Source organism: Schistocerca gregaria, chromosome 5 (genome assembly GCF_023897955.1).
Source record: "Schistocerca gregaria isolate iqSchGreg1 chromosome 5, iqSchGreg1.2, whole genome shotgun sequence".
In the NCBI taxonomy this organism is placed as follows: Eukaryota; Metazoa; Arthropoda; class Insecta; order Orthoptera; family Acrididae; genus Schistocerca; species Schistocerca gregaria.
The window spans coordinates 265,074,569-265,089,242 of record NC_064924.1 but is presented as its reverse complement, the minus strand read 5'-3'; the positions used below and the strand labels follow the sequence as shown (position 1 = coordinate 265,089,242).

The 14,674-nt window shown below is 41.2% G+C and overlaps 1 protein-coding gene across 2 annotated transcripts in view; it reads right to left on the bottom strand.

The window, feature by feature from the left end:
• The window catches only part of LOC126272565 (alpha- and gamma-adaptin-binding protein p34-like), a 75,830-nt gene that overhangs the window by 21,166 nt on the left and 39,990 nt on the right, over positions 1-14,674 (bottom strand). For both annotated transcript variants that reach the window (XR_007549241.1, XM_049975487.1), the window contains exon 4: positions 9,493-9,651. Coding sequence is in view for 1 of the 2 variants with exons in the window: in XM_049975487.1 (XP_049831444.1) it covers positions 9,493-9,651 (159 nt within the window). In the remaining variant the exon portion in view is untranslated. The remainder of the gene's footprint in view (positions 1-9,492; positions 9,652-14,674) is intronic.

Sequence of the window (14,674 nt, the reverse complement as noted above, 5' to 3'; positions counted from 1 at the left end):
TTTTAATAAATCTGTGTGAAAATTACTCAAGTTCTGTTTAAAGTTGGTCACCATCAATCTGCTACTCTAAGCATGCAAGTGGCATTTCTATCGTCTGACCTAATGGCAGAAGATAAACACGCCACGATAAGACCACGAGACATATTGCTGACACTCGCCTACTTCGTTAGAGCAACAAGTCAAATAATCTGATGGTGTGTGTACCGAAGGTCTTACAGTAAGCAAACCACATCATTAATATATATAGTAAATAGGAGGGCAACCAAGGACTGACCCTTGTGGAACTCCATGATGTACTTACTGTTCTCTTGTCAGACTCTACCTCTCCTACTTGTAGATTGTTAACACCTAATACTATTTTTTTGTCTGTCTTCTAGATATGATATGATCCAGTTACCCATTTGCCCACGGATTCCACATTGGGCTGCTTTTCCTAAAAGTATTCTGTGATCAGCACAGTCAAAAGCCTTATTCAGGTCACAGAATATATAAACAGGTAATTTTTTCTTGTCAAGGCATTCTAAAACGTTATTTGTAAGCACATAAATTGCTTCGGTTGTAGATGTACCTGATCTGAAACCAAACTGTTGTTTACTAATTAGCACAAATTTTTCAAGGTGATTGACAATCCTGACATATATTAATTTTTCAAAACTTTTAAAAAAATTGTTACAAGAGAGATAGGATGATAGTTGGAAACATCCTTGGGATCACCTTTTTTGTAGAGGGGTTTCACAGTAACATACTTCATTCTGTCAAGGAAGATACCTTGATTTAAAGAGGCATTGAATATATGTGTTAGAATTTTAGAGAGTTGATTAAAGCTGGCTTTTAGCACTTTGCTGGAAATATTTTCTACACCTGATGAATTTTTACTTTTTAGAGAAACTGTTTTAACTTCTTGCACAGTTATGGGGGCTGTACCTGTCATATCTATAGACCTAGGGTAAAGTTTTTTCAGAGTTTTTATTGCCTTTTCTGAAGAGCCTTTGCATGCTGTTTTCTCAGCAACAGTTAAAAAGTGCTTATTAAAGATTTTAGCTACAATATCTTGATTTTGAACTAGCTTACCTTCATTGTTAAGAGCTATATTTTGGGTCTTGTTGGGATAATTTGCACCAGTCTCATTTTGTATCACTTCCCACATAGTTTTGATTTCTGAATGACTTTGTTCAATATTTTATAGTATTTTTTTTTATAGTTATTTAAAAGGTTAGGGTCATCTGATTTTTTGGAGGCAATGTACAACTCTCTCTCTCTCTCTCTCTCTCTCTCTCTCTCTCTCTTTTGCATGAGATCCAATTCCAGTGGTAATCCGAGGCTTGTTGGTGGATTTTTTAGTATGGGTTTCATATATTCTTTTTGGGAAGGTACTTTCAGATATTAGAGCCACTTCATTACTAAAAAGGTTGTACTTGGAATTGGCATTTTCTACATTGTATACTGGACCCCAGTCTACATTTTGGAGAGGTGATTTAAGATCTCAATAGTTTCATCAGTAGATTTCCTTGTAATTTTCCATTTGGGACCACTATTAATATCACAAATACTTGAATTGTTAATGGTGAGTCTTTGTCCATCATGGTCAGAGAGACCATTCAGGACTAGCCTGACAGCTACATCATCAATCTTGGTTAGTTTCTAGTTTCTCAAATGTTCATGTAAGTTGTTATCATTTAGACACTGAAGAGTTTCTAAACATGTTACTGGCAGATATCAGCACTACTGTATGAAAACAAACGCACCTGTCAAAGTGTTTATCATGTGCTATCTTTCAAAAGCTGATGTACTTAACTCCATTTTCAAATGTTCCTTTACAAAGGAAAAACCAAGAGAACTGCCCCAATTCAATTTTCATATCATTGTAAATATGACTGAAATAAGTATTAGTGTCCATGGCGTTGAGAAACAGCTGAAATTGTTAAAACTGAACAAAGCTCTAGGGCACGATGGAATTCCTATCAGATTCTATACAAAATTTGCAGCTGAGTTAGCCTCTCTTCTAACTATAATGTATTGTAGCTCCCTTGAACAAAAGAGCATGCCCAGTTCTTGGGGAAAGCAAAAGTCACTACCTTCTACAAGAAGGAAGTAGAAGTGATCCACAAAACTATGGTCCAAGATCCACAAAACTACCGTCCAATATCCTTGATCAGTTTGTTGAAGCATCTTGAACATAAAGAGATGTGGATTCCAAAAACATCAATCATGTGTAACCCAACTCACACATTTCCCACATGACATACTGAAAGTTTTGGATGAAAGCAGGCAGGTAGGTGTAGTATTTCTTGATTTCCAAACAGCATTTGACTCAGTACCATACCTACGTTTCTTATCAAAAGTGCAATCATATGGAGTACCAAGTAAAATTTGTGGCTGGAATCAGGACTTTTTGGTAGGGAGGATGCAGCAGGCTATCTTGAATGGAGGGTCATCATCAGATGTAGAAGTGACTGCGGGTGTGCCACAGGGATGTGTGTTGAAACTCTTACTGTTCATGTTGTACATTAATGACCTCACATACAATATTAACAGTAGCCTCAGACTTCTTGCAGATGATGCAGGTATCTGTAATGAATTACTGTCCGAAACAAGCTGCATAAATATTCAGCCAGATCCTGAAAGATTTTCAAGTGGTGCAAAGATTGGCAACTTGCTTTAAATGTTGAAAAATGTAAAATTTTGCAGTTCACAAAACAAAAAAAACATAGTATCCTATGACTATAATATCAACACTTCACTATTGGAATCAGCCAGTTCACACAAATTCTTGGGTAACAGTTTATAGGGATATGAAATGGAATGATAACATAGGCTCAGCTATGGGTAAAGCAAGTGGTAGACCAGTTTATTGGTAGAATACCGGAGAAGTGCAATCAGTCAACAAAGGAGATTGCTTACAAATCAGTCATGAGCCATTCTATAATATTGCTCAAATGCAAGGGACCCATACCAAATTGGGATAACAGGAGATATTGGACGTATACAGAGAAGGGCAGAACAAATGATCACAGATTTGTTTGATCTGAGGGAAAGTGTCACAGAGATACTGAAGTGGAAGACTCTTCAAGATAGACAAACTATTCCAATAAAGTCCACTAACGAAGTTTCAAGAGCCAGCTTTAAATGAGGTCTCTAGGAATATACTACTACCCCCAATGTATCACTCAAAAAGGAACAGTGAAGATAAGATTAGAATAATTACAGCACACACATAGGCATTCAAACAATCACTCATCTGGTGCTCTGTACATGAATGGAATTGGAAGAAACCCTCCTAAATGGACAATAGAATGTACACACTGTCATGCACTTGAAGGTGGTTTGCAGAGTGAATATGTTAGCATTTAACTGGCATGTACAGCATAACTAAGCACTTTTCATACACAGCGCATATCATGACTGCATGGATCTGCGCGACACATGTACAACAAATAAATAAATAAATAAAAACTAAAGCAAAGAATATACGATATAATGCTATCAAAGATCAGTCCTCGAAAAAGTTGAGCACACTCTCTTATTTGCTTGTCCATTTCACATTCACTCTCAGATTTAAACTGGAAGGCAGGCCCAAACTGCCACTGGATGTGTGTATTTACCACATTGAGTACTCATTATGGTTCATGAACTACTTTAATGCTGAAACTCAGTTGAAAAGTTATAAGGAGATCATTGTTATAAAGCCAATATTTATTATCATTGCGTTAATTCCTTCTATATCCATTCATACATCTTATACATATGAGGCACCTGCAGTCACATCAGTTCTACTCACAGCCAACTCAGCTGTTCCATTCGCGGTAGCCTCAGGCACCATCATAGCCACTGCTACACCTTTCTATGCCACTTTAGTTTTCTCTAATACACACACACATACATAATATTAAGATTACAGATGCCCATTTCTTCTATAAGAAGTTCGCTGCAAAGAACTCTTTACCCCAGTACCATTGGAGTACTTGAGTGACTTAATACTTTTCAAAATTATGCTAGAACAAAACAATAGTTTGGCAAATGGAAGACATGAAACATATGAAATCTACACACAGGATATGTTTCTAGTTGACCAGTTTTTCATCCAAAGTATTACAACTGAAAGGAATTTACTTCACATAGAAAACTGAGAGGAAAGCAATTATATGGCACATCAACAAATGGTTAAGTAACTGCAGTCTCAGGCACCTGAAACCACATTGTAAGCAGCACCACCAGTGCGTGATTGGAGTAGCAAATGGGTGGGGGCAAGGAGGAGGCTGGGGTGGGGAGGGGGAGGGATAGTATGGTGGCAATAGCAGACAGTGAAGTGCTGCACGTTGGACAGAGGGCAGGGGAGATTGGGGAGGGGGAGGAGTGAAGTAGCGGGAAAGGAGAGAAATAAAGAGAATGGATGTAATGGAGGAATGATGGCTGTGTAGTGCTGGATTGGGAACAGGAAAGGGGGCTGGATGGGTGAGGACAGTGACCAATGAAGGTTGAGCCAGGAGGGTTACGGGAACAAGGAAGTATTGTAGGGTAAGTTCCCACCTGCACAGTTCAGAAAAGCTGGTGTTGGTGGGAAGGATCTACATGGCACAAGCTGTGAAGCAATCATTGAAATGAAAGATACCACGTTTGAGAGTGTGTTCATAGACAGGGTAGACCACTTGACTCTTGGGCACACTTCGTCGGTGGCCATTCATGTGGACAGACAGCTTGTTGGTTGTCATGCCTACATAGAATGCAGCACAGTGGTTGCTGCTTAGGTTGTAGACCACATGACTGGTTTCAAAGATAGCCCTGCCTTTGATGGGATAGGTAATGTTAGTGACTGGACTGGTGAAGATGGTGGTGGTGGTGGTGGTGGCAGGATGTATGGGACAGATCTTTCATCAAGGTCTATTACAGGGGTATGAGCCATGAGGCAACAGATTAGGAGCAGGAGCTGTGTAAATATGCACGAGTATGTTGTGTAGGTTCAGTGGACAGTGGAATACCACTATGGGAAGGGTGCGAAGGATAGTGGGCAGGACATATCTCATTTCATGGCACAATGAGAAGTAATTGAAACCCAGGCAGAGAATATAATTCAGTTGCTCCAGTCCTGGGTGGTACTGAGTTATGAAGGGAATGCTCCTCTGTGGCTGGATGGTGGGACTCTGGGAGGTGGTGGGAGACTGGAAAGATAAGGCATGGTGCCCTTCTCATCACTACTGATGTCACCTCCCTGTACACTAACATTCCTAAGGCCAATGGCCTCACTGCTGCTGAACACTGCCTTTCCCAACACCCAATGGATTCCAAACCAATTACTTCCCCTTTGAAGGCATTACCTACAAACAACTCTGGGGTATGACTATGGGCACCCGCATGGCATCATCCTATGCCAACCTATTCATCTGTCATGTAGAGGAATCCATCCTAAAATCACAGAATTCTAAACCCCTCACTTGATTCAGATTCATTGATGACATCTTTGCTATCTGGATCAAAGGTGAGGTTACCCTGTCCACATTCCTCCAGAACCTCAACAACTCCCCCATTTGCTTCACCTGGTCCTACTCAACTGAACAAGCCACATTTCTAGATATTGACCCCCACCTCAAAGATGACTACATCAGTACCTCCGTCCATATCAAACCTACTAACCACCAGCAATACCTCCACTTCGACAGCTGCCACCCATTCCATACCAAGAGGTCCCTTCCATACAGCCTAGCTACATGTGGCCGTCGCATCTGCAGTGATTAGCAGTCCCTTTCAAAATATACAGAGGGTCTCACTGAAACCTTCACTGACTGTAGTTATAGTCCCAACCTTGTTCAGAAACAAATCTCCCTTTCCTTATCTTTCCAATCTCCCACCACCTCCCAAAGTCCCACCATCCAGCCACAGAGGACCATTCTCCTTGTGACTCATTACCACCCATGACTGGAAAAACTGTATTACATCCTCCACCAGTATTCCGATTACAGAGTGTATACGCGTAGCAGGAAAAAAAATTTCCCAGATGTCATGGTTAAAAATATATTTTCTCCCTGGTGAAAATACACTTAAATGACAATATTCTTTCCCTTGGAACTGTAAAAGTTATCAATCCTTTTAATGTCTATTGTTTTATACACCAGCACAGAATTTCTCAGCACTTTAGAAAATGCAACTCACGGGAAATAAAACGAATTTTGGAAAGATGTTTCATGTGCAACAACATGTACACTGCATATTTTTGTATTACGAAAGTATAAATGCAAATTCCACCGAACACCACATGTTACTTCCCAAAGCATTGAAATCGAGGCTGCGATGCGCTTTTGTAAGCCAGTGGCAGCTCAGCTCACGTCACGTGATCTTGCCAGACTCCAGAGTATTGGACATGTGATGTAGTCAGCCAATAGCAATATCACTGTTCAGTAGCGCAAACACACAAATAAGAAAAGTTAATGATTTAAATTAATATACATAGTGCTGCTACAAGAAAAGCAAGGCTTTCATATACAACATTGGTCTCCAAGATCTGTGGACATGGAACCACTGGCTCATGCCCCAATATTATTGCTACCCTACAGCAGGAAGAACAACTGTATCTTTACCAGATCAGTTCTCTGTAGTACGTGCTCTATGCTATGCGCATTCTGTGAGAATAAAAGTAGCCTATTCATAGTAAGTTTTGGGCGTGTGAGTGATTATTTATCATTGTAATTACCACACTCTCCACTGCCTATATATTAATTAGCTGCAAGAGAAGCTAAGCTTTCACATATAATGTTATCTTTTTTGTGCATGTTACACTTTAAGATACATCACACATATGTGCCAGTAAAATGTTTAATATCAACATAAATGTCTGATCTTCTGGGCTTGAAATTCTACTGAAGGGCTCATCCTCAAAGAGTTAATTTTTAAATGAGAGTCAAAAGCTCTGTGATTTAAGAAATTCATCGTACATTCTCGCACAAAGTTCATCTTGCGTAAAAGGAAATTTACTTCAGAAGTGTAAGAGTCTGCGGATTGCGCGCAGCAGTACAGCACGTAAACATGCGCTCGCCAGCTGGCCTATCTGGAATGCTGACGATTCACTTGGTCAGTAGAGGCGCGTCCGGCCACACTGCAACAGGGAGTACGCAATTGGCCACCATCCGCAGCAGGCAGTATTAACTAATGTGGCCTCGGGTGCGAATATGTCTCTTTTTCTTAACTCCACAAGGAGCCTTTCAATATGACCGTAATTAGCCAGTGTTAGGATGTCAGACACAGTGATGATGGGCACGCATAGCGTGTGTGTTTTATAATCTTCCTTTGTTAATAAAACTGTTTAAACTTACTTCTCGTGTTCGCATATTGCCGTACCTCCAGGACCCACCGCTTACAAAACCTGACAAAATATTCGTGTAATCATCATTCAGGGCAACAACACAGACTAACCCCCTTATAAAAGTAAACCATTAGTTTACAAAACGACACTAGATTGCAGGCAACTGCGCTACAAGCCATTGTGCGTGCACACCGCACAATTGCCCAACTCGGTGAAACTCAACACTTTCTGCGTGTTCCAACTTTGGCGACACTAGTTGTATGAATTTTGAGGTTACATGTGTTCATAGTGCATGGACAAACTGAAATATGAAGTGGAGAACAGATAACAATGTCCACCTTTTGGATATCTATGCTTTGCATAGGTGTTTGTTGGATTTCACTGATGCTGATTACAAAAATAAGCAACATATTGCTGCTCCTCAGACTGTCATGCACGATCAGAACATAGATGATTTGACAATATCTGAGCTGCAGGGCAAAATTTATTGAATTAGGAGCAAATATACAACTGAATTAAGAAAAATACAAGCAAGTGCAAGTCTGGCTGTGGAAAAGCTCTTGTCTACAAGACCAAAATCCTGTTGTTCGAGTTGGTCGACTCTTTTCTAAGGAATATTGTTGACAGGAGGGAAGGGTACACAAATCAAGAAGCTGCATTCTTTATTCAATAATTATTTATTTAAAACATCGCAGCAGTGCTTCCCACTCATATATGTTTGAATTTAGAAATATTGCCACTGTACAGATCTACCTTCAAGACCATTTTTTCTTAATGCAGCCTGCTTCAAATAATTATTGCTGTTAATGTTAATAGTTATTACTGTTAATGTTAGTAACTATTGGTGTTAACGAAAAAGTGTCATCACCAACTAAAACTACTCTTCTAGCATGACAAGTGTTCTCGATTGTAATGCACACAATGTGATATGTAATTTCAGTTTTGGTAACAGTGTTTCATGCACTGCAGTATCTTTTCCTTATTGCATAATTAACTCTATTTAGAAGAAACACGAACAGTTCTGGTGACATTCTAAGATTCTTGAAAAAACTTCTTGGGTCTTTCATAACAAATTATTTCAGCAAAGTTGATGAACAACCGAGCTGACACCTTTTCTGCACCCAGTCACAAAACGAAACAAGTTCCTGATTATTTTCTTATACAGCGATTTCACGCAACAAGCTTTAACTCAATCACAGCTCGCACGATGTGCAGCTGCCAAAACTTTTATTTCAGACATGACTCAGGAACCCACAAAATGACAAAACTGAAGTGTATACTGTTGTCGCAATGTCTACAGTCCTATATGAAACCATTTGCGTGCCAACTCATTCCATGCAATGATAGACCAAAGTGTGCATTATTTCGTGACCCCCCACCCAAAATTGCTGCCCAGGACAAGCATCCCGATTTGCCCCCCCCCCCCTCCCCCTCCTCCTCCTCACTGGGCAGCATTCTATGTAGGCATGACACCCAACAAGTTGTCTGCCCGCATGAATGGCCACCGATAAACTGTGTCCAAGAGACAAGTGGGCCATGCTGTTGCTGAACACCCTGCAATACATACAATGTTCCTGCAAGCCTCTTGTCCTCAAACTTCATTAGTCACTGTCCTCTCCCATCCAGCCCCTTCCCTGTTACCATTCCAGTGCTACACAGCCAACATTCCACCATCACACCCAGTCTTTTTATTTCTCTCCTTTTCCCCCACTCTCCCCCCCCCCCCTCCCCATCCATAGCCATCCCCCGCTCTCTGTCTAACGTTCAGCACTTCACTGTCATCCACCCCCGCCATATTATCCCTCCCCCCTCCCCACCCCAACCTCCTCCCTACCCCTACCCAGTCACCACTCCCATCAAGCACTGGTGCTGCTGCTCACAGTGTGGTTTCAGTTGCCTGAGACTGCAGTAGTGTTTGTGATTTGCGCACGTGTGTGTGTGTGTGTGTGTGTGTGTGTGTGTGTGTGTGTGTGTGTGTGTGTGTGGTGTTGCTGTTGTTGAAGGCCTTAATGGCCAAAAGCTTTAATTGTGAGAGTCTTTTTGTTGTGTCTATCGCAACTCAGGATCTCTGCTATAAGGTGACTAGCAACTTTCCTTCTCATAATATTGTTACATTCCATCCTGGATTTTCCATTGTTTGAATATCAACTAAAAGCAATGTTTAGTCATGTTTGTGTATATCACAGTATTACTGCATTTACCTTTCATGTGCAAATTTGGCCAAAGGTGAGCATGTAGAGCTTGGATAACACGTTTCACACCAGTAGTCTCCAGGAAATCTTGTTCTGCTTCCCACTCCGGGTCAAGATCTGGATTGAGTTCCACCAATTCAAAGCCTTGTTCAACACACCATTCTTGCACTGTAAAATCAACACAACATCTAAAGACAAATAACACCAGATAGAAAAGGTGTAACTGGTGGAAAATACTGCAAGAGAGCCATGTAACAGTTTATCAGACCTGGGATATTATGCAGGTATTAATGTTTATTATGAAATTGGTAACATTTAATTGAGAGAGAGACAGAGAGCGAGAGAGAGAGAGAGAGAGAGAGAGAGAGAGAGAGAGAGAGAGAATTGCATTCATACACATGTAAAGAGATGCAGTGACAAGCCAAAACATTATGATCATGTAGATGTAGATGAGGATGTAGATCATCTGCTTAAAACTGTGACGGTCTGCCTCTCAAACACAATACAGCAACTATTCTGCATGGCACGGATTCACAAGTCCTTGTTTGGTTACCAGAAGTATGTGGCACCAGATGTTTATGTGTACATCATGTAATTTCCTTAAAACTATAGGCCAGTGGTTTGCAGACATGGAGCTGGCACCCAACAGTGTCACAGACGTGTTCCATTGGGTTATGATGAGGTGAATTTGGTGGCCATAACATCAACACAGGGTCACAATCATGTTCCTCAAATAACTGCAGCATGATTCCAACAAAATGAAACGTTATCCTACTGGAAGATGCCATCACTGTTGGGGAAGTAATCAAGCATGAAGGGATGCATGTGGTCCACAATAATGTTCACATCGTCCACAGCTGTCATGGTGCCTTCAATTAGTACCCAGGGCCTATGGAAGCCCATTTAACCCCCCCTCCCCAAACAGCATAATACTGCCTCCACCAGCTTTGGCAGTGGTGAAGTGATTGTTTCCAATGGCTGTTTGCCTGGTCAATGGTGTAGCTGGATGTGATTACCAACTTGGCATAGCAAACAATGCTGATTCATATAACCAGGCAACACATTTCCACTGATCCCTGGTTCAATCTCAAATATCCTGTGCCCAAAGCAATCATAACTTCCCGTACACTGTCATCAGATCTGATACAGATTGCTGTCTCTCCTGTTTCAAAGAATTGGAAAACTTCAACCACCATGTTCCATAATGAAGGACAAGTACAGATGTCCAAGACCACATTGCCTACTCATGGTTTTGCTGCCAATCAATTACTTTGCATAGATACTCATGATAATAGCCTGTGAACAGGTGACCAGCTTCGCTGTTTCTAAGTAATGAAAGTCAATGCCTCTGTCACATAAAAGTTCATTAAACTTAGGTACCTCCTAAAAAATTCGACTCTGACATTATTGATGAAAACTTCAGATAAAACGCCTGCAAGGCTGTTTCCCATTTCCAGAAACTCTTGTACATCAAGACTTTCTAAGAGTAACAGATTTCCAGTGCTTCACCTGTGGTCACTTTTTTGTGGCATAAAAAATTATTTTTAAATACCTATAGTTTCAACAAATGAAATGTTTGTACAGAGTTCATCATCATGAACAAAAGCATAAAAACTAAACTCCACCCAAACAGACCACGAAGGCCAATGGTACTGACCGGCCACAATGTCATCCTCAGCCCGAAGGCCTCACTGGATGCGGATATGGAGGGGCACATGGTCAGCACACCACTCTCCCAGCCGTCGTCAGTTTTCGTGACCGGAGCCACTACTTCTCAGTCAAGTAGCTCCTCAGTTTGCTTAACAAGCGCTGAGTGCCCTCCGCTGACTAAAAGCGCTCGGCAGACTGGATGGTCACCCATCCAAGGTTTGTTTGGTAAATATATTGATGTTTTTGTTTACATTTTTTTTTCATTTTTAGATTTATGATGGTTGCAAAGCCAAAACTGGTAATAAATTTTAGTAACATGTTATGTGATCAAGATATCAACATTTATAAGATGGAATGGAATTCTTTTTATAATCTTGTCTAATACAAATGTTACTTGTCTCATCAGAAGGTATGAATGTCCTCATTTCTATAACCATGCATTTGAACCTGCTTACTGTATTCACACCTTTGTCTACCTCTGTAACTTTACTATCTACACATTCCTCTATAACTAAACTGATGACTTCTTGATGCTTCAGGATGTTTCATCTCCTCTGATCCCTTCTTTTTGTCAAGTGGAGCCATCCCCCCCCCCCCCCCAAATTTGATTCAGCACCTCCTCATTATTTACTCAAACTATCCATCTAATATTCAAAATTGTTCTGTAGGACCACATTGCAAAAGCTGCTACTCTCTTCTTGTCTGAAATGCTTATCATCCACATTTCACTTCTGTGAAAGGCTACACTCCAGACAAATACTTTCAGAAAAACCTTCCTAACACTTAAATTTCAATTATATATTAACAGACTGCTCTTTCCCAGAAATGCTTTTCTCACCATCACATCTATGCCTTTTACATCCTTTCAATTTCCACCATTATCAGTTATTTTACTGATCAAATAGCAAAACTAATCTACCACCTTTAACTTCTCTGGACGTGTTAACAAGCGTGCCTTTGTACCTGTGTCTGTGTGCTCTCAACAAGTTTACACGCGCCACCAGTCCTTCTACCTGGTACTCTTGAACGTGTCCACGCGTAGTCATGGAGTACATCCGACAACACAGCCTTTTCAATTGTGCCCTCTGGTCAGACTCGCTCAGCACCCTTCAAAGTCTATATGCGCTGTATGCTGCCCATCCCTTAGTGCAGTGGGTCCAAGAAAACTGTCACTTGCTTGCTCTTGGTGGAGCCACTGTGAAATTTCTGTGGGTTCCTGGTCATGTTGGTCTGCCAGGAAACGAGGCTGCTGACGCTGCTGTCAAGGCTGCCATCCTCGTACCTCAGCCTGCTAGTCCCTATTTCCTCCGATGATCTCTGTGTTGCTTGTCTGTCAGGAGGTGGTTTCTCTCTGGCATTGTCAATGGTCTTCCCTTTGCGGGAATAAGCTCCAGCTTATTTAGCCTCTCCCAGCGGCTTGGACGACCTCCTCTCGGCCCTCCCACCATGAGGCCATTTTAACTAGGCCATATATTGGGCACTGAGTTTTAGCCATCATCATTTGATAAGTGGCGCTACCCCATCTGTTTGTAACCATTGCACTCAAGTTTTAACTGTCCGCCACATCCTGATGGAATGCCCATGTTTTAACCATTTACGTTTCTGTTTGGGTTTTCCATCTGAGTTATCGGCCGTTTTAGCAAATGACTCATGGGCTGTCAACCGCATTTTACTTTTTATCCGCAAAAGCAATATGATGAAGGCCATTTAATTTTTAGTTTTGGACCTCCATTTCTGTATGGTGTCTTATTCAGCCATTTCTCCTCGTGCCTGTTTTTAGCTGTCTTCTCTTATGTCAATTGGGGCTGACGTATAGTTGTTTTTTAACTCCTCTCTGTCTTCGTGTTCTATAGTTTTGACCCCAGTTGTTTTTTATGCCCTAAAGCAAAACAAAGCCAACTTTCCCTGGAATGTTTAAAACATATTGAGGACAATAAAAAACAAAAGCAGTTCCTAGAACAGAGAGTACACCACTTAGTACTGAGAACAGTTTCCTGTCTGTGGGACTCTGAAACACACAGATTTTTTGCACATTGCTCTGTTGTACCAAAGTATTGCTTGAAAGGGAATCAGCGTCCTTGTATTTATGTCTGTTTTTCTATACTGTACTGTTGTGATGTCAAACTCCTGAAGCCTAGTGCCCATCTTGCCATTCAACCCAACAGATCCTCCAGGCTTTCTGCCAGCATGGAGAATGGTGATCCATCACAACAGTGAATGGTTTGCCAATAAATATGGCTGGAAGGTGTTGATAACCCAAACATCTGCTAGGCATGATTTCTCTTTGTAGAATAATTCTTCTTGCACTTGGAGAAAACTCTGGAAGCATCACTTTTTCAGCACCTTCCTGAATTTGTACTCTAATTGCACATATCCCAAAACTGCTGGCATCAGTGTGCAGTTCTGTCTCAGGAGTCTCGACATAAAAAGCAGGAACTGTACAATATGTTTGTACATCCTTAAGGACAAGGAAAGATCCTTCTTGCACATCATCCCAGGCAAATTTGGCATCTCCTTGCAGCAGTTCTTGCAAGGGATGTACCGTAGTACAGAGGTCCTTTAACAATCACCGATGGTATGAGCACATTCCGTGAAAACTTCTCACATCATGGATGTGCCAAAGAGCTGGAAATGTGTGACTTTTCTAATTTTCTCTGGATTGGGATGGACTCCATCCCCATTCACTAGATGCCTCAAGTTTTTATTTTTTGCATGATGAAAAGACACTTCTTTGGATTGAGGAAGCGATCCGTGGTCAGAACACACATCAGCATAGTTGTCAGATGGCATACACATTCTTCAGATGTCTTCAAAAATTGACCGTGTCATTCAGGTAGCAAAGACACATCATCAACTTACTCATAGAGGCTGTCAGGATTTATACAGAGTGTCTTTTCCTGGTCAGTCTTGTAACCTCTGTTTGCCAGTAGCCAGTCTCCATGTCCTCAGTCGAGAAATACCTCACTACTTTCAAGCAATCCAGGGTGTCAATGCTCAATAATGGATAGACATCTTTTTACGTGATTTTGTTCAGTTGTCAGTAGGTGACGCAGAAATGCCATTGTCGTCTTTCACAAGGATCATCGGAGAGGATCAATGACACTCTAAAGGTTCAATGATGTCATCATGCAACATCTTTCCATTTCCTCTCAGATAATCCATCATCCAGTTGGCAGCACTCCAAATGAGTGATGGCTAATTAGTGGGTGATTCCCAGAGTTTATATGGTGGTCTATCATGGGTTGCTTGGTCTGACTTTTCTAAACTATGGGTTTGAAAGCATCTGACGATTGATGCTGAGTAGCTAGCACTCACCAGAGTTACTCCTTTGTGAGGCTAGATACAGGTGGCAGTTCAATAGCATTGTGTGTAATGGTAGCAGAGCACTACTATTTGTCAGTAACATTAAGCTGCCCTTCCTGGACAGGTTCACCTGTACATTCGCACCTGCAGTGGGTAAACAAAAATGTGAAAACAACAGGCAAACAACACATTAGGCCTGCAATGCATATTACTGTGTAGGAAAACTGTTGACGTTCAA